Here is a 23,456-nt window from a genome sequence, read left to right on the forward strand (position 1 = left end):
GCAAACATCCCCGAAGACTGCATGGGAATCCCACGGCCTATAGCACTGTTTGCTGTGGAAAAAGAAGCATATTTTGGAAACTTAAAAAGGAAGAAGAGATCTAAAATCCTACCATTCTGTGTGTAAGAGATGACATCGCGAATAGTGCCTTTATTCAAAGGGCCAAGTTTTCATGTACTTTAAGCTATTTTTACTCCAGGACTTTCCGATATTGCTGACTTGAGGGACAATAAAATTGAAAGCAGCCCTCTGTGTGGAGATACCATGCCACAGACACTGAGCAGAAGGGATGAAGGGCTTTAATTACAGACTACTGGATTTGGAGTCCGCCTGTGGCCGTGACCTCAGACTCTGGTCCTGACGGAGAGGGAGAGGTGGAGATGCCTGTGCTCAGCCAGCTCAGGGGCTAGGGTGGGGACGAGGCCCCCAGGTGAAGACTGAGCCACGTGCGCTCGAGCCTTCTCTGAAGGGCCAGCGCGGGCTCCGTTTTGCTGTTGCCTGCCAAGTGCTTGCTACGGCAACTTCAGTGTTGGCCACAGGCCGACTTTCTACACACAGCTCATCACCACTCGCAGAGACTCACTGAATGCATCCTTTGTGTCAGGCTTCTTCTAGGCAGGAAGGATTCAGTGGTGAACAAGACTGACAAGGCCCCTGGCCCCACTGAGCTGATGATCTAGAAGGGGAGGATAAAGTAAAGAAACACGGTGCTTTTGGATCGAAGAGTGATCTTACAGAGAGCAATCTGTGTGTGCTGCATGGGGGATCTGGGACGGCCCCTCTGAAGTCCGAAGAGTCAGAAGGACTCAGCCACCTAGTGTGAGGGAAGAGCAAAGGCCAGGGCCCTGAGCCAGGAAAGAGCTTGGCACACACACAGAAGCTTTCAGAAGGTCAGTGTGGCCATAGAGCAGTGAGCAGAGGGGAAGGTGGTACCAGACAAGGCTGGGAAGGGAGGCAGAGGCCCACTCCCAACAGGCATGGAGAGGAGGCTTTTAGGCAAAGGAGTCACATAAGTTGACAGGTTTGGTTTTTTTTTTTTAAAGATTTTATTTATTTGAGAGAGAGAGGCAGAGAGAGAACATGAGCGGGGGTGGGGGGGAGTAGGCTCCCCGCTGAGCTGGGAGCCTGATGTGAGGTTCAATCCCAGGACCCTAAGATCATGACCTCAACCAGCGTTTAACCGACTGAGCCACCCAGGCGCCGCACTTGACCAGTATTACAAAGATCTTTCTGGCTGCAGTGCCGGGAATAGTGTGGTGAGTAGGGACAGGAGTGGAAGTAAGAGCCTGCTGCATAGTCCGGGAAAGATCACACTAGCCAAGGGATCCCTATTCGTTTTCCTTTCTTGAAGATTAAACAGATTAAACACCTCCCCCTGCCGCCCACAGAGAACCGTGCAGTGGCTAGCCAGGTGATGAATTGGCTCCAGACCTAGTGGCCCAGGTCACCCGTTAGGTGTGGGCGGCAGGACAAGGGCCGGGGGGAGCTGCCTCCCAGGCGCAACCTCCTTCTGGTAACAGTGCTATAGCAAAGCAGGTTCACCAGGAGAAGAGCGACGCTCCTCTGGCTGTGGTTGCCCTGCTCAGCTCCCTCCCAGCCTCCCCTTGCTTCCCCTGGGCCGAAGCTGATGCACACACCAGTCCACGGTCAATCATGCACAGCCAGTCCTGTGCTCAGTAGCCTTAAGGTGACTTAAGGTGACCACGCGGTACATGGCCTTGTTGCAGTAAGGTTGATTTGACTTCAAAAGAGGGTTGGGGGGGGGGGGGGAGAGACTGTGTGTGTGTGTGTGTGTGTGTGTGTGTGTGTGTGTGAATTTAGGTTGATGAACGTGTGTCTCACTTTCTAGCTCCAGGCTCCATGCCCCAGAGCTGCTGATGAGTTGAGCCTCAGAGCCAGACCCTGTGTGTGGTGGGGTGGGGGAGATTGGTGGAAGGCTGAGCCCAGTGATACGTGGCACGGGCTGGGAGAGCTGCCTGTGGAGACATGTGGCCAAACAGAGCGCAGGCCGATGCCCTGGGTCACCATAGACTGATGATCTGCTGGTCATTGGGAACACAGAGAAGGAATGAGGCTCATGGAGTTGGAGTCCCCGTGGGGGTGGGTCCCCAAGTCCTCCCCCCCCCCGTGGTTGCTACTTCACTTGGTGACCTGTTATAGATGGGTGACAGCTCGCCCACAGTTGCCCAAGGAATTGGTGGCACAACGAGAACTAGACCCCAGCTCCTGACTCTTTCCATCATATGAGGGTGCAGCTGGATGAGCGAGGTCCAGGAGGACCCTGCCCGGTACTGTGACCGGACCTGGGCCAGACAGACGGAGCCCAGTTGGACTCTTACAACCTGCAGCAAAAATGGCCATTCCCGCCTCAGCCCCTGAAGGAGACACCCATGGAGGCAACAAGGCAACACTGAGGGTGCATTTTGTGTTTCAGAACCCACCAGGAGGAGGCCCACCGTTCTACCTCTTGTGGCCGCCATGCTGACCGCCCGCCTCTTCAGACCCCTGTCACAGCTCCCAGGGAGAACCTTGAGTTGCTACGATAGAGAAAATGGAACAAGGTAAGAAACAAAAGGGTGGAGGTGCCCTAGAGGGTCACACTTAGTGGGCAAAACAGAGCTCGTCCCACACAGATGCTGCAGAGGTGAGAAGGCCTGACTCTCAAAGATGTCTGTCAGTCCTGCTGTCCCCCAGCGGAGAAACACAAAGGTGTCCTCAAAAGACAAAGACCTTCACAGGGCACGGAAGAAGATCTTTCATCCCTGTTTTGTGTTTTTCAACTTTTTATTTTGAAATAACTACCCTTATTTGAAGGTTGCAAAAATAGTACAGAGTTCCTGTATCTCACGTCACCTCACTTCCCTGCATGTTGACATCTTACAAACCATAGCACAATCATCAAAACCAGCAAATGACCGCTGCGGTAATATGGTGACCTAATCTACAGACCGGATTCAGAGGTCACCAAATGGCCTACGAATGGACCTTTTCCTGGTCCCAGGTACAAACCAGGCTCCCACAGTGCATTTAGCTGTCATGTCTCCTCAATCTCTTCCTCCTGGGGATGGTTCTTCAGTCTTGGTTTTCATGACTTTGACACTTTGGAAGAATGCCTATCAGTTTGGGTTTGTGTGGTGTTCCGTTGTGTGTACATTCAGATGTGTATGGAAGAACCCCCCCCCCCAAATAAGGTGATGCCCCTCTTGGAACGTTGCCTCGGGAGGCATAGAGTGTGTGTGTGTGTTTTAAAGATTTTATTTATTTATTTGACACAGAGAAAGCGTGGGCACAAGCACAAGGAGTGGCAGGCAGATGAGGGAGAAGCAGGCTCCCTGCTGAGCAGGGAGCCCGATGTGGGGCTCGATCCTAGGACACTGGGATCATGACCCAAACCGAAGGCAGAAACTTAACACCCAGGCGCCCCAGGAGGCATAGAATGTTGATGTGTCTGAATACTTTGATCACCTGGATAACTGCTCTTTTCAAATCTTACACATGAAACCAGTTAACTAAAATGTCCAGAGGCTTCCCTGAATGGTGTGCATGATTTAGAGAAAGCATGAAGCACAAGTTAAACAAGCAGCTCTTCTTTGAGAACTTCTGGAATCGCCTTTTCCAAGGGGATGCAGAGTGCTCCGTTACCTCATTTTCTTCTTTTGCAGCCAGAGCAAGGAAAAAAATAATACACTTTCCATTCTTTTATATTTGAGAGGAGTGAAATGAAGGGTCAGGTTAAATGCAAAGTCTCAGCAGCTAGAAAATCAATGGATATTTTCGATGCCAATAAATAAGACTGTCTCGAAGAACATGCATTTAGGCTTTTAGGACCATTTGCTTAAAATCATTTCCATGGGCTACAGAAGCTTGGTTGGAAACGGGCTTCAACTAGCAGAGGACATCATAGAAGAAGAGTATGAAATGGCCCTTTCCACAGAGGCCACATCCCATGGAAGGGGGAATGGAGCCTGGCTCTCTTGAAGGACTCTGACCTGACAGCCTGCCTTGGTTACTGGCTCTGCACCGCCCTCGGATTTTGAGTTTCTGGCTTCAGTAGAAGGCTCTGGCCCTGCCCCGGGAGAGGTGACTTACTGATGCATCCCCCACCTCCTGGATCCTGGTGACACAGACCAGCTGGCCAGTGGTCAGCTCTGCCTGCCTGGGCATGACATGTAATACTCCAGGAGAGCCTGATCTGGGCAGAGTGGGGAAGGGCTCCTTCACCCCTTCCAGCCCTGGTTCACGTAGATTCTGTTGGCAGTCACGTCCCTTGTGATTCATGGTTGACCAGACTCTCTTGTTTTTGCATACGCTGCTGTGTGAGGCCGTATTCCTCCCAGGCTGCACTGTGTCACTGACATTTGGCCCTCCTAGACCCCGTCTCCTTATAGTCAGCCTGTCCAATTACTTCATCACGACTCCTCTCCACAGAAAGCTGGGTTACTCCTTATTGTTGCGGATTCATGATGGGAGAGACACAGACAGGTGAGATGGAGAAGAGGCCAGAATTAATGCCCCGGCCAGCTTTAATCATCTCAAATGACATCTCAAATGCGGCCTGGCAAGTTCCTAGATGACAGGACTCTGGGGACCAAGAGGTTCTTCCACAGGCCCTTGGGGAAAGTGCCAGATTGTACCTTCTCTGCCCCATCTAATTGCACTCATTAGCTGAGGACAGCAGTCAGCGAGCTCTTCTCTGAATGTGGCTGCTGCCTCTTTGGGGTTCGACCCCTCAGAAAACTGAATCAGAATGTCAATGGCAGGGACCTGGGAGTCTGCATTTTAATAAGCTTCCCAGGGGCTTGTCCACTAAAGTTAGGGAATTGAGGTATTGAGGTCTTCCCAGGCCCAGGGAGCCTCCAGACTGAGAGGTAGCCGCATGCTAGGCATCCTGCAGCATCTGGAGTGGCCACGGGGAGAGGCTGGGAAGCCAAGTATCCCCGGGAGGGTACTCTGGTGTTGCTGGACCTTCCCCCCGCTAAGGTCGGCTCCACTCACTCGCCTTGTCAGGGTTCTTCCTCTTGGAGGTTGGGTGTGGAGGGGTGGAGCCTTGTGCTCTCCGGAGAGGAGGAACCCAGCCATTGACAGCTGGGGTTGAGCACTAGAACTTGCTATCCTACACCCAAGGAGAGTCAAGTTTGAGCCGGGATATATTTGAGAACAGGGAGGGAGATTAGAAAAAATCTGGCAGCAAGTCAGTTTGAAATAAATTCTTTCTCTTGCTGTGACCTTTCTGTTACTTTTTAAAGTATCAAGTAGTACAAAGGGGACTTGTGGGCAAAGAACACATATAATCTGGTCAAAAGAGACACCTTCTTCTTTTTGCAGTTTAACCCCTGGGGTCTCGGGAAAACAGTGATTTTCTTTGAATAAAGTCATTTAACTACCTTTGGGTTTACTAACCATACCATTCAGCTCACACTTAAGACCACCATGCACCAGGACTTAAAACCCAAACAGACTCTTCTGTGGCAATTCAAAAGGACAGGAGTTTACCTCGGCAGATTTTCCTAGTGGACCCTCGTTTCTGTCTAATGAACCCATTGTTCTTTAAGAATGTTGGATAACACATTTTTTAAAACATTTTTTTAAAGATTTTTAAAATGTATTTATTAGAAAGAGAGCACAAGGGGGAAGAGGGGCAGAGAAAGCAGGAGAAGCAGACTCCCCTGCTGGCAGGGAGCTTGACACAGGGCTGGATCCCAGGACCCTGAGATCGTGACCTGAGCCGAAGGCAGCCGCTTAACCGACTGAGCCACCCAGGCATCCCTGGATAACACATACTTATGAATATTTTAAAAACTTTATGTTTTGAATAGGTAATATATTCACATAGTACAAAATTCAACTGGTATAAAATAATACACAGTAAAAAAAAAGTTTCTCTCCTACCTCCTCTCCCCTGTTACCAGCTGCTCAGCTGCTCCTGCCACCTCCATTTATTGTTTGTGGTTTAATACTCATTTAAAAATTAACAGTACTTCGGGGCACCCGGGTGGCTCAGTCGGGTAAGCATCTACCTTTGGCTCAGGTCATGATCTTGGGGTCCTGGGATCGAGCCCCACATCGAGCCCCATTCTGGGCTTCCTGCTCAGGGGGAGTCTGCTTCTTCCTCTCCTCTGCCTGTCCTCCCTCTCTTTCTCTCTCTCTCTTTCCTCTCAAATAAATAAAATTTAAAAAATAGATTAAGGGGTGCCTGGGTGGCTCAGAAGTGCCAGCCTCTCCCCTGCTCATGCTCTCTCTCTGTATCTCTCTGTCTCAGATGAATAAATAAAATCTTTAAAAAATAGATTAAAAAAAAAACCAGCAGTACTTCTCCTTCTAGAAAGATGGAGTAGATGTACTTTTCTCTATTCCTTCCATTGGATACAACTAAAAGCCCCAGGTTATATAAAACAAGCGTAACAAGTCTCTAGAAAATGGAGAGGAGACGATGGATCAGCCAGGGACCCCAGGGTCCAAGAAACAACACAGTGATGAGCTCTTTAGGTTTACTTTCCTCTTCATCTTCCCCACACTTGGAGCTGAAGATGCTGGCAACCCAGAAACGCCAATGAGCTCAGGACAAAAAGCCCCAGCGAAAGCCTGCTCTCTCTAGCCCAAAGACCAGCCTAGCAAGACAGAAAACTTGAGACAGTAATTGCTGTATTCCAGCCAAACACCACAGGAAAAGCCGTGGCCCCATCCCTACCTGCACCTGCAAAAGTGGGTGCTGAGCCTCGACTTCCACATTCACCAGGCTGCAGTGAGGTACCCCAGTCCCTCCAGCAGAGGTAGCATCCCAGAAAGCCAAGGACGGGCCAGGCCTTTTGTTCTCACCCAGCAGCAATCAGGCACCCTGCCTGCTTGGGCGGAAGTCCGGGAGAGTCAGGACTTTGCCAGCCTCTCAGCAGTAATGACACCACACGTTCCCATGCATGTGGGGAGCGATAGTGAGGTACTCCAACCCCTCCCAGCCAGGGAGTAGAAGTGGAGACCTAGTAGGGAGCGGGAACTCCCATCCCTACCCTACAGTAACACTTCCCAGTTTAGCTTATGAAGGTAGTATTACCTGGATTCCCAAGCCAGACAAAGGCTATACCAAAAAAAAAAAAAAAAAAAAAAGAGAGAGAGAGACCTGCATACCATTATTCTTCATGAATATAGATGCAAAAATTCTTAAAACATTAGCAAATAGAGTTTAGCAATACATGAAAATATAACCCATGGGAAAATGGGTGTGCTCCAGGAACTGAGATAGCACACAAAAATCAATGTATTTTTATATCCTAGCAATGAACCTCAGGATCAAAATTTAAAACAATACCATTTAAAATGCTCAAAAAAGTGAGGTATGGAGGTATAAATACAACAAGCATGTACAGGATTTGTACTGCAGAAAACTATACAGTGCTGATGAAAGAAATCAATGATCCCATAGTAAGTTCAGGGATTGAAGGACTCAAAAATGTAAAAATGTCAGTTTCCTCCAAATTGATATATGAGTTTAGCACAATTTCTATCAAAATCACAGTCAGATTTTTGTAGATAAGGACAAGATGGTTCTAAAATTTATATGAAGAGGGAAGGAAAATAGAATAGCAAAAACAATTTTGAAAAAGAAAAATAAGATGAGAGCACATAGCTCAATGAAACATAAGAGAGAATCCAGAAGTAGGCCCACACAAATATGCCTGACTGATGTTTGACAAAGGTGAAAAAGCAATTCAAGGCAGAAAAGAGAACATTTCCCAAAAAATGGTTCTGGAGCAATTGGACATTCATAAGTAAAACAATAAACTTTGACCTAAGTCTCACATTGTATACAAAACTCAAAATGGATCATGGGCTTAAGATGTAAAACATAAAATGATCAAACCTTTAGGAAAAAAAAAACAAGAGAAAATATTCGGGTTCTGGGAGAGGCAAAGAGTTCCAAAACTTGACACAAAAAGCATGACCCATAAATCAGACCTCATCTAAATGAAACACATTCCCTCTGGGAAAGGCCCTGTGAAGAGGAAGAAAAGACGGCTTGCAGAAGAGGAGAAATATTGCATCCTGCTAGTAACAGAGGACTAGCATCTAAAATCTGTAAAGAACTCTCAGAACTCAAGAGTGAAAGAACAAACAATACAATTAGAATATGGACAAAAGAAGGGAGCCTGGTGGGCTCAGACAGGAGAGCGTGCAACTCTTGATCTCAGGGTTGAGTTTGGGCATGGAGCATACTGAAAAGCAAAAAGAAGCAAACAAAAACAGTTGAATGGTGGAACGAACTGTGGTATGCCCACACCATGGAATACAATTTAGCAATTAAAAAAAAAGAACAAATTACCGATATATGCAACAATCAGGTTGAATCCGAGAATTATGTTGAGTGAAAAAGCAATCCCAAAAAGTTATATACTGTGTGACTCCATTTATATAACATTCTTGAAAGGACAAAATTATAGAGATGAACAGATTAGTGGTTAAGGAGGATGTGGGGTGGGGCAGAAGCAGGTGTGACTATAAAAGGGTAACATTAGGGATCCTTGTGGTGATGGAAACGTTCTGTATTTTCACTGCCTCTGTGTCAATATCCTGATTGTGATATGGTGCTCTAGTTTTGCAAAATGTTACCATTGGGGGAAATTGCGTAAAAGGTTACAGGGCATCTCTCTGTTATTTCTTAACTGCATTTGACACCTACAATTATTTCAAAATAAAAGTTTAATTGGAAAAAAACTATCAGGGGGCGCCTGGGTGGCTCAGTGGGTTAAGCATCTGCCTTCGGCTCAGGTCCTGATCTCAGGGTCCTGGGATCGAGTCCTGCATTGGGCTCCCTGCTCAAAGGAGAGTCTGCTTCTCCCTCTCCCTTTGCTCCTGCCCCCACTCATGCTTTCTCTCACTCGCTCTCAAATAAATAAATAACATCTTTTTTAAAAAGGAAAGAAAAAAACTATCAGGAAGTAGCATAAAACCTTGGGGTGAAGACATTGGATTTGCAGAAGGCTTTGTTAACAACGCTGTATCACAGGAGGGCGAGTCCCACACAGTGGCAGAAATGGCCACTGCACCTGCTGGCTGACTTTGTCCCAGCCTAGCAAGCCTGAAGGAAAGAGGCCATCTTCCTCAGTAGTACCAGCGGATTGTCCTCAGGGGCTTGGGGTGGGGAGCAGTGGGGTGCACACTGGTGGCTGAGGGTCCTCTGAGTTGTTTGCCCCAGGAACGAGGTCCAGGGATGAGTGCAGCCTTTGCTCACGGCTTCCTCTTCTCCTGCAGGCCCGTGCTGCTGTTTTACTCCGCCTCTTTGGTCCCTATCGGCCGTCGTGCTTATTCTGATGAGGTGAAGCCGGTGAGTGGCAGCCCCACTACGGTGGTCACAGCCCTTCCCTAGGGGTCCCCAGCCCTGGGCCACCCTCAGAGCGGGGCTTCAGTGCCTCTGGGATGCTCGGAACCACTTACTCTCTCAGCCACCCCACTTCTGCCATCAGATGAAGTTTGGGGTTAAGAGTGTAGATTGGATTCTCTCAGTCCTGGTTTGAGTTCCAGCTCTACCACAGACTGACTACCTTGGGCATTTAGAAAATATCTGTTTCCTCACTTGTAACGTGGCGTAATAATCATGCTTACTGTGTGGAGTTACTGTGGGTGTTAAATAAGAAAAATGAGTGCACAGTGACTCGCACATGGTAAGAAATGATAAATACCGTGATGATGGGGGTGGTGATGATGGGGGTTGTAGATGAGGAAACTGAGGTCCAGAAGGGGGATGTGACCTCCCCAGGTAACATTGTCAGTTGGTGGCAGAATTTGGGTTGGAACCTTATCTCCTGATTGAGTCTCCAGCATTTTCCACTCTACTACGGTGCTTCTCTAACAGCTAGAGGCAGGTGGGCAGGGCCAGGACTGGCCCACTCAGGAAACACTAATCATCATTGCCCAGGGGAGGCTTGGTCACCATGCTCTTAAGGCTCCAGGGTTCCTAATGTGGGGTCTGACCTTCTTAAACAGGTTGGCAGCAAAGCTGTCCTGGTCACAGGCTGCGACTCGGGATTTGGGTTCTCCTTGGCCAAGCATCTGCATTCAAAAGGCTTCCTTGTGTTTGCTGGCTGCTTGTTGAAGGTAAGAGATGGGTCCTCTCTGTCACCATTGTCCTTTACACATAGTTACTGTTTGTAGGGTTTTAAAAATTGTAGTAAAATACACGTAACATAAAATTTACCTTAACCTTTTTTTTTTTTTGAGAGAGAGAGAAAGAATGGGTTAAGGAGGGGCAGAGGGAGAGGGAGAGAGAGAATCTTTTTTTTTTTTTTAAAGATTTTATTTATTTATTGCACAGAGAGAGACACAGAGAGAGAGGGAACACCAGCAGGGAGAGTGGGAGAGGGAGAAGCAGGCTTCCCGCTGAGCAGGGAGCCTGATGCGGGGCTTGATCCCAGGACCCTGGGATCATGACCAGCCGTTTAACGACTGAGCCACCCAGGCGCCCCAAGAGAGAGAGAATCTTAAGCAGGCTCTGCACCTGGTGCAGAGCCTAATGGCGGGCTCGATCTCATGACTCTGAGATCATGACCTGAGCCGAAGAGTTAGGATGCTTAACCAACTGAGCCACCCAGGGGCCCCTACCATCTTAACCATTTTTAAAGTGTACTGTTCAGTAGTATTAAATACATTCACATTGTTATATAACCATTACTCCCATCCATCCCCATAACACTTTTCATCTTGTAAAACTCTATACCTAATACCAAAGCTGTCCATTTTCTCCTCTGTCCACCCCGTGGCAACCACCATTACAATTTCTGTTTTTATGGGTTTGTCTGTTCTAAGTACCTTATATAAGTAGAATTTATAGTATTTGTCTTTTTGTGACTGGCTTATTTCACTTGGCATAATGTCCTCAAAGTTTGTCCCTATTGTGGCATATTACAGAATATGTTTCCTTTTTAAGGCTGAGTAATATTCCATAACATACATATATCACATTTTATTATCCATTCATCTATCGTTGGACACTTGGATTGCTTCCAAGTTTTAGCTATTGTGAATAAGGATGCTATGAACATGGGTGTACAAATATCTCTTTGAGATCATGCTTTGAACTCTTCTCGCTGTATACCCAAAAGTAGAATTGCTAGATCACATGGCAATTCTGTTTTTAATTGAGGAACTGCCATACTGTTTTCCACAGTGGCTGCACCATTTTGTATTCTCATCAATAGTGTACAAGGGTTCCAATTTTTCCACATCCTCACCAATACTTGTTTTTGTTTTTGTTTTTATAGTGGCCAGCTTAATGCTGTGAGGTAGTTTTTCATTGTAGTTTTGATTTGCATTTCCCTAATGATTACTGATGTTGACCATCTTTTCATGTGCTTATTGGCCATTCATATATCTTCTTTGGAGAAATGTCTATTCAAGTTCTTTGCCCAGTTTTAAACTGGATTGTTTGTTGTTACTGTTGTTGTTGAGTTTTAGGACTTATATATTCTGAATATTAATTCCTTATCAGATATATGATTTGCAAATATCTTCTCCCATTCTACAGATTGCTTTTTTATTCCATGGGTAGTGTCTCTGGATGTACAAAACTTAAAAATTTTTATGAAGTCCAGTTTGCCAATTTTTCCTTTTGTTTCCTGTGCCTTTGATGTCGTATCCAAGAAATCATTGCCAAATCCAAAGTTGTGACACTTTTGTCCTGTTTTCTTCTAAACATTTTACTTTTGGGGGTCTTATATTTAGGTCCTTGAGCCACTTGGAGTGAATTTTTGTATCTGGTATTAGGTAAGGGCCCAACTTCTTTCTTTTGCATGTGGACAATCCAGTTATTGCAACACCATTTGTTGAAAATACTGTCTTTTCCTGCCCCATTGAATAGTCTTGGTGCTCTTGTCAAAAATCATTTGACCACATATGTGAAGGTTTATTTCTGGGCTCTTTCTTCTATTCCATCGTTCTATATGTCTGTTTCTATGCCAGTACTGGACTGTTTTGATTAGTGTAGCTTTGTGGTAAATTTTAAATCAGTAAGTCTGTATCACCCAGTTTTGTTCTTCTTTTTCAAGATTGTTTTGGCTCTTTGGGGTCCCTTGAGATTTCCTATGAATTTTAGGATGTGTTTTTCTGCAGAAAACATCATTAAGATTTTGACAGGAATGGCAATCTGTAGATTGCTTTCAGTAGTATCTACATTTTAACAATATTACGTCTTCTGGTCCATGAATGTGGGATGTGTTTCCATTTATTTATGCCTTCTTTAATTTCTTTCAGAAATGTTTCATAGTTTCATTGTACACATCTTTTACCTCCTTGGTTAAGTTAATTCCTAAGTATTTTATTCTTTTTGATGCTATCACAAATGGGATTATTTTTGTAATTTCAGATTGTTCGTTGTTTGTGTACAGAAATGCAACTGATTTTTGTGTTGACTCGGTGTCCTGCTACTTTGCTGAATTCATTTATTAGTTCCAATAAGTTCTTGGGGGGAATCTTTAGGGTACTCTACATAGAAGATCATGTCATCTGAAAACACAATTTTCCTTCTTCCTTTCCAATTTGGGTGCCTTTCATCTCTTCAACAGACTCCAGAGTTCCAAAATAGTGGGGAACTATTGTCTAGGTGGGGAAAGAGATTCCTCGTGCTTCCCACTCCGCCATCTTCCCAGAATCCTACTTCAAGCTGAGTATTTAATACCAGTACTACCCGGGACTTGGGCCAGGGTTTGTAGTTGTTTTTTAATTGCTTTCCTAACAACTGGGTCATCTGTTGCGTAAAACAGCCCCTACCTAATTCCCTAATGATTCTCTTCACTTCAGTCTCACTTGTTCTGCAGAGCTGCGCTCATTCACTCATTCACTCATTCATTTGCCAAATGCTCGTGATGTGCCTGCTGCTTTGATAGGTGCTGTGGAAGAACGTTACCCGGTTCCTGCTTCTAAGGAGCTCGCTGCCCAGTGGTGAAGGACAGCCGTGCACAGACACAGCTGGAACGGTTAGAGTGAAGAGGGTTCCCAGAGTTGTGCGGGGTGTTTAATGAGAGCGCGTACAAGGAAGGGATTGCTCCTGGCGTGACAGAGGAGGTGACATTCGTTCCGGGCCATGGAGAATGAGTAATGCTGTCCCAGGTAGAAACTGAGGCTCCTTTGAGATTCATCAAGTGGCATTTAGGGTGTCTGAGGGGAAGCCCTGGGACATGAGGCTGCGAAAGGAGGAGGGGACGTTCTTCCAGTTTGGAGGGTTGTGCAACCTCACCACGATCCACTTCTCAAACATTTCCATCACTCCGAAATCTCCCTCTTGGCCGTTTGCACCGAAGCCCCACACCTACCTCTGGGCCTGGTAGCGCTGATTTCTGTCTCTTTAGATTGGCCTTTTCTGGACTGTTCATAAACGGAATCATACCACGCACAGGCTCTCGGGCCCGGCTTCTTCACCCAGTATCGTGTTTTTGAGTTTCTCCATGTTGTAGAAAGTATCGTAGTTCATTCCTCGTTACTGCTGGATAGTATTCTATTGTATAGACATACTATATTTAAAACACGCGTTCACTAGTTGATGGCTATTTGGATGACCTGTTTGGATTTGGGGCCATTATGAATTAGGCAGCTCTGAATATTCACATACATGTCTCTGTGTAGATATGTTTTTACCTGATTCCTTTGAACAGAATTTAGAAACCGACATCTGTGCTCTTTGTCCCTCTCAGTGGACAGAGGTAACGAAGTACAGATAATCACACGCATATACATGCACACATGGTGTTTATTTATATGTCTCCTACGCGCATTTCCTGTAAATACCGCATGCTCACATGCGCGCGCGCACACACACACACGTAATTCATGAGGTTATATTGACCTTCGATTCCTGTTCAACACAACAGCATTCTTCCTTGCTTCCCTCATTCCATATTTGTTTCTTCTTTTTTCTGCCGTTAGAACCTTGATTCCCAACTCTATCAATATATTTATGCATTTGGTTAATCCTATAAAACACACACAATTGCTTCGGAATTGCTACATTCATACCAACACAAACACAAAACTCCTAACTTGTGTCAGCTTGGTTCCTCCAAGAAGCAGATACCAAAATAGGGTAGAATGTGCAAGAGATTGATTCAGGAAGAGCCTGTAATGGCAAACGGGCAGTAGGGCAGGAAAAGGCAGGAAAATCCTTTAGATTTGCAGGGCCATTCTTAGGTGCCTGACGGGCTCGTAGGGACTGTGTAATTTTACATTCCCACCAGCAGTGTATGAGAGTATCTGTTTCTGCACAATTCCAGCAACAGTGTACTTTTAAGCTTTTGATTTTTCCAGTTTGGTAGGTGAGAAATTAATCCCAGTACAGTTTTAATTTGCATTTCTTCTGTTGTGAGTGCATGCCCTGGTCTTTAAAGGCATGAATGACCCAGAAGTTGCCATAGAGCAACCTGTGCTCTCACTCTATTGACCAGACTTAGTCACATGGTCTTACCTGGCTGTTAGGGAAGCTGGGAAATGTAGTTCGTATTCGGAGACGTTATGTACCCTGCTTAAAGTCAGGGGGTTCTACCGCTGTAGAAGAAGGGAAGAATGGGCGTTTGGGACAATCTGCTGTCTCTGCTCTGTAGATGAGATATTTTTCTTTATTTTGAAGGCAGTAAGAATCCATATAAGGAACTGTTTTTATACGAGGTTTAATATCTGTAAAAACAATAACTGTTCAATGTAAAAGTTTCAGTAATATAAACAATTAAAAATAATAAGGTAATTTGCATTGCCACAGTTTGAACATATATTCAGATCGGAGGGGGCTTATTTGTCCTTTTAATTTTTCTTCTTTTGAATCATGAAAGTTATATATATTTATAATAGATTCAAACCAGACAGTAGTGGATGATGTAAAAATGTGAAGTCTTTTTACTGCAGTCTCTTGCTCCAGAGTAGCTGAAATGTATGTGTGTACATTATTTGTGACTTTTGCTATTCTATTCAAAGCCACAGCGAATAGTCTTATACATATCTTTGCTTGCTTTCATTAGTAATTCTTAGGAACAATTTCTAGATGTGAAAATACTGGGTAGAACAGTGTGCAGATTTTAGGTTTCATTCACATCTGTCAAACTGTTGCTTCCCAAAGTGACACCAGTGCCTACGCCCTCTGACACGCATGCAAACACCCGTCTCAGGACGGATTTGGGGGTGATGGGTGGGGCATGCTTGGAGTTGGGTTTTCTGCATAATGTGGACCTGCTTCACAGGTCCTCGCAGGAGCTGTGATGCCACAGAATGGTTCATGCCTTTGAAGTTCCTTCTCTGTGTTTCCAGTGCCTGTGCCAACATGCGGGCTTGTCCCAGTGATACAAGGACTATATCCTGACTCCACGGCGCAGGGCAGAGGCTGCTGAGTGCTGGAGAGGAGGCTGTGAGAGAGAGTCAGGGCCTGGGATTCTAGTCCCATATCAGCCACTAGCCCAGGGACTAGGCAGACACTTCCCCTCCCTGAGCTCCTTACGTATAATAAGGGGGGTGGACTGGGTGCGCTGACATCCTTCCACACCCATAGCGGTGATCTTGATTTAGTGACTGGTGTTTTCTTCAAAATACCAGACAGGGTCACTGCCAGATTATGTCTGTTGGTGTTACTTATTGACTCTTTTGGTGTCATGGTGTGTCTTTGCTGGTCAAAAGCTAGAGGAGGCAGAAGTCACTGGGGGTTTGAATTAATGATGCAAATCAGAAAGCTGTCAGAGCCACTGGAGACCATGGATAAAGTCTTCCAGGCTGCTTCTGAGATGTTAAGCCACGTGATGGATTCTGGCTACATTTGTACCCTAAAACTCTGCCTGCTTTTACTTAGACTCGCCCCTCGTCTTGTGCTTCAGGTCTCAGTGCCTTGGGCCAACACAAGGGCTTGGCTCCAGCAGGTGTCTCTACTTTCCATATCATTAATTCCTCACCCTCTGCTGGATCATTTTGGCACGTGCGCGCACACGCGCGCACACACACACACACTGATAACCTGCCATTCCATGTGCACTACTACCTCATTTCTCTGCACCCCCAGAGGGTTGTTTGGACTAGATAATTTCACCTATTTACTTCCCATTTTCCTTTCAACCCATATGGATTGGGCTTTGGGCCCCTGCCTTCTGTTTATTTGTGTTTTCATCCAACAGTATCTCTTGAGTACCTACAAGAGCCAACAATATTCTGCTTTGGAGATACAATATATACCAACTCAGTGAAGACTTCTTGCCCTTGTGGAGATTACAAGGGGGAGGGGAGACACACAAGGACTTAGATCAATAAGCAGCTTGCTTTCCTATGGGGTGTGAAGCTATGGAGGAAAACAAAGCAGGAGAAGGAGATGGAGGGTGAATGTGGTAGAGGGAGTGTTGGGTTTTAAAGAGGAAAGAAAGACCTTACTGGGAAAGTGACATTGGAAGGAGGTAAGGGGTAAGGGAGCAAATCTTGCAGATAGAAGGGGTAAGAAGGGACAGCCAAGGCAGAGCCCCAAGCAGCGTGTGTGCCTTTGTGTTAGAGAACAGCAGGGGGCCTCTATGGCTGCAGTGAGGTTGGGGGATTGGGGGGAGAGTGGTGTGCAGTGAGAGTGGAGTTGGGGGGCAGATCTTGTATCATAGAAGGGACAGATTGCCTCTCTCTGGGTGCAAGGGAAGGCTTGATAGGCCAACGTGGCACCTCACTGCCATCTGGAAGGACAAACAGGAGTGCCCTGTGGTGGGTGCTGATAGCATATTAGACACCATCAGTAGGCTGAGGAAGCTGAAGCCCAGAGCCCTCATGGCGTGAGAGGAGACCTCCTGGGAAAAGAAGGCAGGGCCGGACCAGGGGGCGCCCATGATGCCTCTGACGCAGCTTTCGTCGAGGATGCCAGCAGCCTCCATTTTGCCGGATCGATTGGCCGCTTCTCAGACCATATCGTCCTGAACCTACCAGCAGCTTTAACCAAACAAACCACTCTTGCATGTCACCCTTTGTTTCGTGACTTTGGGACGCCCCGCTCTCTTGGTTTTCTTCCTCTCCCTTGCTAGCTGCCCCACTGCTCCTGCTGTGACTCTTACAAGGCCCCAGGCTTGTTCCTCTTGACTGTTTCTTGGGCGTGTGGTAGATGCTTCCATTTCCCATGCTGAGTGTCCTTATCCTGCCTTGAGGTGCTAGGCCACCTGGCAGGACAATCTGTAAAGCCAGGTTCAGTCCATCACCTGCCTCAGTAGGGTGAGAGATGGGGGCAGAGAAGGTTGAGAGGTTGGGCAGAGTTGTTACGGTGCTGTGGTATTTTCCCGCTGGTCTCAGTGAGGTAGGCTTCAGGAATACAACTTGGAGAAACAGGCCCTTAACTATGGAGAACAAGCTGACGGTCACCAGAGGGGAGAGGTGGGGGGATGGTGGAAACAGGGGGTGGGGTGAAGGGACGCACTTGTCCCGATGAGCACCGGCTGGTGTATGGAAGTGTGGAATTACTGTATTGTACCCCTGAAACTAATAGAACACTGGATGTAAACTAATTGGAATTAAAATAAAAACTTAAAAAATTATGAGAGAGCTTACCATTTATGCCCCGGAGTCCGAGGCCACAGAATGGTATGTTAATATTTACCAAAAGAATTCTAGAGGCCCAAGAACGAGGCTGGAGCGGCTTACCTAGAAGCAGAGCAGAGAGAGCTGCGCCGGGGGAGCGCTGTCCTGCCTGGGCTGGACTCTCCCAGGAGAGCGCTGTCCCTCTGCCTGGGCTGGACTCTCCCAGGAGAGCGCTGTCCCTCTGCCTGGGCTGGACTCTCCCAGGAGAGCGCTGTCCCTCTGCCTGGGCTGGACGCTCCCAGGAGAGCACTGTCCCTCTGCCTGGGCTGGACGCTCCCCGGAGAGCGCTGTCCCTCTGTCTGGGCTGGACTCTCCCAGGAGAGCGCTGTCCCTCTGCCTGGGCTGGACGCTCCCTGGAGAGCGCTGTCCCTCTGCCTGGGCTGGACTCTCCCAGGAGAGCGCTGTCCCTCTGCCTGGGCTGGACTCTCCCAGGAGAGCGCTGTCCCTCTGCCTGGGCTGGACGCTCCCAGGAGAGCACTGTCCCTCTGCCTGGGCTGGACGCTCCCCGGAGAGCACTGTCCCTCTGTCTGGGCTGGACTCTCCCAGGAGAGCGCTGTCCCTCTGTCTGGGCTGGACACTCCCAGGAGAGCGCTGTCCCTCTGCCTGGGCTGGACGCTCCGGCCTGGACCCGATGTGGCCGAGGTGGAGAGTGCTTGGAGTCATCGTAAGGGCGCCCATCCAGTGAGCCTCCTAGGAGCAGCCACGGGGCCCCCGCCAAAGGGGTGCCTCACTGAAGCCCGGGCTACGGGAGAAGAGGCCCAGCTGGAGGCATCCGGTGGAGGGATCTCTGCAGAACCCACAGAAGCACCCCAAGAAGGGAGGGTCAGCTCTCGCGCAGCTGCTGTCCCAGGGCACCGACAGCAGACAACACAACCAGCCTCAGAAGACTCCAGTCTTGCCCCCTAATTTGCCAGCCCCTGGATCCAACCCTGGAGGGGTCGGAGATTAAGGAACAGGTGAGGAGGAGCTAGAAAAATAGGGAGGAAGGCAGTCTTCAACCCCATCTGGCGTCCCACAGGCTTCCCACACTCCCCCAGGCCTGGGTCAGGGCAGGCTTTGAATTGTGTCCAAGCTTGAGAGCTTGGGTTTTCAAACCAGGCTGCGCTGGAGTCACGTGCATAGTAGGCTGAACTGGACTCTTTAATAAAGTCAAGCCAAGAGGCTCTCTATTATCTGAGAATGTGTGGAAACACTACAAGAACTGCCTAAAATTTCATCCAGGAGTAGAAGAGAGAGCTCGCAGATGAAATGTAAAGGGATAATGAAAGAAGCGGGTCTATCAGTAAACCGGTTCCAGAGGCACCAACACAGCAGGACTGAAAGCTCGTCCCCGAGCAGCAAGACAGACGCAGACGAGCACAGAAACCCTGGAGCCACGGAGGCGGTGTGGCCCATGCAGCGTGGCCTCAGACTGAGAGGACAGGTGGCTCTGGAAGGGGACCGGCTGCCGTGCTGGGCAGCCCCGAGCTGAGGGTGGTCAGGAAAGGTTTCCTCTGACCAGCTGAGGGCAAACCGACAGTGCGTGTCCCCCGACGCGGCCGTCAGGAGCAGGGTGAGGAGGCTGCTCAGGGTCATGAGGGCTCCCGGGGAGAGCTGTCACGGGAGGGGAGGAGCTGGGCTTCTCTCCTGGGGTCCTGCATGCTGAGCCTGAAGCTGTGAGCCATGGGATGAACTCGCGGTTTCCTCCGAGGAAAGGCTCTTAGCTGCCGCGCTACCAAACTGAGTTCACGTGGGCGCCCCGAGCTGGGTGAAGAGCCCCCCACCGGGGACTTAGGGGCATGAGCTCAGTGCTGGCTCGAGGCTCAAGGAGAGGTCTGGTGTGGGGTCTGAGAGTTGCTGAAAGGCAGGGCTCAGAAAGGCCAGGAAGAGGACAGGACGCTAGGTGGCTGTCCTCTTGGAAGTAGGTGTCCTCACCCCCTCAGGGGCTCAGACCACCTGGGCTCCGCTCTGAGGGGCATTCGAGGAGGCACGGCATGAAGACTGCATTCAAACAAGACACGTGTTTTCTTGGTGTCTGTGGGCACCAGCCCTTCCCTCCTCTGGACTGGCAGCTGTCATCCCGGGGAGATCTTTGCTGGCGGGCCCTCTGTGGAAACGGCCGCAGAAGCTGTAGGCCTGTAGATGGAACACCTGCCGTGTTGTCCGGGAAGGTTGGCACCTCCGGGGAGTTTCAGAGCCAAGACTTGGACTAACCGGGCCTCACACCTGGCTGCTCTGTGCCCAGGCGACTCCGGGTGTAGCTGGCATGCCTGGTGAGACTCAGAGGACCACGCATGTTGCTTCTTTTCAGGACCACTGGGGAGGCTGCCTGTAGAGGGTGACTGTTTCGGAGTGGAAGAGATCTTCAGGGGGCTGGGATCAGCCTGACCTCCTGTCTGATGCTGGGTTTTCTTCGCACCATGTCCCCCTGCTGCCCCAACCCCGACCTCCGCCCTCACTGTCTGAACTCCTCCCGGGCAGTCTCCCCATCTCTGGATGGTGAAAGTCACTCTTCATCTTGGGCTGAATTTGGCTTCTTGGCCCTGCTTCTGTTTTGTGGGTGGCATGGGACCAGTCTGCTCCCTCACTCTCATGTTCTCCCCAAGTCTCTCTCCAGAGTGATTATCTCCAGCACGTCTGGCCCCATTTGACACAGTCCCTTCATCGTTCTCTCCTATGTCTCTCTGACGTGGCGTGATGCAAACATCTCATTCTGGGGTTAGGGTTCTCCTGGTTCAGACCACTTACCAGGCTCCACCTGATTCCTAGAGAACTTTCACTGTGGACGTATTCGGACATCCTCGGGGTTCCTACTCTTGGCCTTGCCGGGGAGGTTAGCTTCAATACCACGTGTATCCCAGGCATGCCCTTGGCTGAGAGTAGGCATTTCCCTCTCGTTTCAGCCCCTGGCAGCTCCTGCCGTCCTCCTGCTAGATGCCTTCCTGTTTTCTTGCACCACTGAGAAAGTCACTGCCAATTACATTATCACTGATGGTGTTTGATTTTCACATCCATTGTAGTTCATCCCTAAGGTGGAAAAGATGTGGGTCGTAGAATGGATGAACCTGCCTCACGGTGTGCGGACTAACGAGAAATGCCTGTCAAGTGCTTCGCACGGTGGAAAGCACGGTGAACACTCAGTAAATGCTGCTGGGTTTTATTCATGCCTTCCAGTAGCTCACCACTGCGCCCCAAGAAGACCCCCGCCCGCCCGCCTCCCCAGCCTCCTGTGCAACCGCTTCCTTATGCCTCTGCTCGGCCTGCAGAGGCCTTTCTTCTCCCTGAAATGTCCCATCCCCAGGGCCCCTCTGGTCCATGGCCTCGTCTGTCACTGCTCCTGAAAGGCCTGCCCCGGCCGTCCCACCTTCTGGGCAGCCTCTCCCGTCCCGCAAGCTTTCACGCCGCAAATGCTGCCCATACCGTCCGCTTACGCATGCGCCCCCTTCCTGAGAACGTGCCTCCTTGAGCACAGGGGCTGAGTCACTTAGTTTTGTGTCTCCAGTTCTTAGGGCAGTGCCGCAGTAGGATGGAGGCCCAAGGAATGTTTGCCGAGGGAGTGACCCTTTCTCATGTTTAATAATACCTGGATTTACATAGCGCTTTGTAGTTGAACAGGTTTTTAACAGAGATGACTCCCTCATTCCATTAACCTGAGCAGGTCGGGACAGGTGGTGATGTCCTTATTTCTGAACACCTGGAAAGGGCTGCACCTGAGGGCACAGAGCCTGGGAGCAACCAAGGACCTGCTGTGGCCTCTGACCATCTTGGTGGTGACAGGCCCGTGGCGTAGACCGGAGGTGACAAACTGGCAGCCCTCTAGGCCTGTGGATGTGTGTTGGCCTACCCAGTGTGTGTGTGTGTGTGTGTGTGTGTGTGTGTGTATTTATTTTTATTTGAGTAAGTTGCCAACACTTAAACAATTGGGAGATCCTGACGACTAGCTTGAACATCTGAGCATCTGGCCAGCCCGGCTTACCCCCATACCCACACAGGCAGCTGCGGGCAGGGCTTGAGAGGTGGGCATGTGCTGCATTCCCAAGTCCCCACCCTCCCCATTGTGGGGCACCCACATGCTGAGCCCTGATAGGTACTGACTTGGCAACCTTTGCTTAGAGAAAGGCTCCTGCCAATGAGGCCTTGGGGGCTTGTGTCCGTGGCACTCGGGTTGGCTTGATATGTCATCAGCCCTGGGGTTGAAAAGAACCACCTGGCGGTTGAGCAGCCTCGGTGGGTCTCCAGAGACCCCGTCCTGCAGTTGTTAGTTGTTAGTAAGCCAGGCTTTGTTAGGGCCTTGGCCCTGGTCCTCCAACTGGAGGTGGCGGGGGAGGGAAGGAGGCGTTTGAGGCAGCTCCTCTCTCCTCCCCAGGACAAAGGAGATGCCGGCGTCAAGGAGCTGGACAGCTTGAAGAGTGATCGATTAAGAACTGTCCAGCTGAATGTCTGCAAAAGCGAGGAGGTGGAGAAAGTGGTGGAGACCGTCCGCTCGAGCCTGGAGGACCCTGAGAAAGGTAGGGGGCCCACTGGGGCAGCAGGGGTAGTGCACCAGCCGTTCCGAGGGTAACTTTCCTAAAGGCTACCCCCGTTTGCCCGCATCCTGCCTAAGGCCACTTTCCCTGTTCTTGAAGCTTGTCCTCTTACACAGCAGGAGGAAGTGGGTTAAATTAAACACACCCATGCAATAAGGTAATGGGAACTAAAGCTGAGGTGGTTTCGAAATCTCTAGGACTGGTGAATAGATGAGCACGGGGGCAGGTCAGTTCAGACAATGCTCACTGAATTCACACCCTGGGCCAAGTGTTGGGGACACGGCGATGGCCAAGACACAGTCCTGGTTCCCAAGGACCTCACCGTTCATTGGAGGCTAACCCAGATGATCTCCACACCCCCTTTCAGGAAGCAGCACACGACCGAGGGACACAGCCCAGTCCTGGGTGGGGTGGGGAGCCCGTTCGCGGGAGCGGATTGTGGCAGGGTGCAGGAAGGCCATCCAGGAGTAGGGGAGAGAAGGAACAATGGTGGGAAGCACACAGGGTGTGCTGGGGGACAAGTCAGCGGTCAAGTCTGCTGGAGGTGGGGGCAGTAAATGGGGTTGAGGACGGAGGTCATCCAGGGGTCCAAGGCCACTCTCCTGAGGGCACCGGGAACCACTGTAGATTTCCCAAGGGGAATGACGTGTCAGTCTGGGGACTGGGGCAGCAGTGTGGAGGGTGGGTTTAGAGGGAGAGCATGAGTGCAAGAGTACTGAACGGGGCAGCGGATGTTGGGCATGAGGAGAGGTCAGATTCGGGAAGGCACAGCTGGCTGGACTTGGTGATGGAGGCATGCGGGGGTGAGGGCGGGGCACAACGCCTCTCCTGGTGCCTGGTGCCCCCCCACTGGAGGAGCAGGGCGAGGGATGGCGAGTGTCCGTGGGTTGCCCTGCGGGAATGTCCGGGTGGAGACCAGACGTCCAGGGCTGGAGGTGAGGCTAGAGTGGGGAAGATGCAAGGAACATGAGCAATCAGGGGCTAGACAAGGGGGAGAGGCTGCTGGCAAAGAGGTTGGGTACTGTGCTCCCAGAAGCTGAAGGAACAGAAAGTTTGAGGGCCAGGAGCTGACAGGGTCACATGCTGCAGAGAGTTCCAGTAACATAAGGACTCGGGTGTTCAGCCGAGTTCAGCCCATGGAGGGACCTTGGTGAGAGGGGCTCTGTTCAGCAGAGGGGAGGAGACCCCATTCATGGAGCACACAGCCATGATGCTGCTGCATTCTGGGCTACTTGCTTCCTCCAAGACATTTGCCTTTGAGCTTCCTGGCAGACCAGGCAGAAAGGGCTCTCTCTTTCCCACAGATGGGGTGGGGGCATCTTTCCTGAGAGGTGACTTCAGGTGCTAGTAGGGGCAGGGGAGCAGAGGGGACCCCCAGGACTGTGCTGGGCTCTGTTGAGCATT

The 23,456-nt window shown here is 49.5% G+C and overlaps 1 protein-coding gene across 5 annotated transcripts in view; it reads left to right on the forward strand.

The window, feature by feature from the left end:
- Nucleotides 1-23,456, forward strand: part of BDH1 (3-hydroxybutyrate dehydrogenase 1) — a 40,831-nt gene that overhangs the window by 10,391 nt on the left and 6,984 nt on the right. For all 5 annotated transcript variants that reach the window (XM_044383075.3, XM_057306688.1, XM_026496074.4 and 2 more), the window contains exons 2-5: nucleotides 2,435-2,561; nucleotides 9,244-9,316; nucleotides 9,976-10,086; nucleotides 21,893-22,034. In XM_044383075.3, the coding sequence (XP_044239010.1) occupies nucleotides 2,479-2,561; nucleotides 9,244-9,316; nucleotides 9,976-10,086; nucleotides 21,893-22,034 (409 nt within the window). In that variant the 5' untranslated portion in view covers nucleotides 2,435-2,478. The remainder of the gene's footprint in view (nucleotides 1-2,434; nucleotides 2,562-9,243; nucleotides 9,317-9,975; nucleotides 10,087-21,892; nucleotides 22,035-23,456) is intronic.

Source organism: Ursus arctos, unplaced genomic scaffold (assembly GCF_023065955.2).
Source record: "Ursus arctos isolate Adak ecotype North America unplaced genomic scaffold, UrsArc2.0 scaffold_4, whole genome shotgun sequence".
Lineage (NCBI taxonomy): Eukaryota > Metazoa > Chordata > Mammalia > Carnivora > Ursidae > Ursus > Ursus arctos.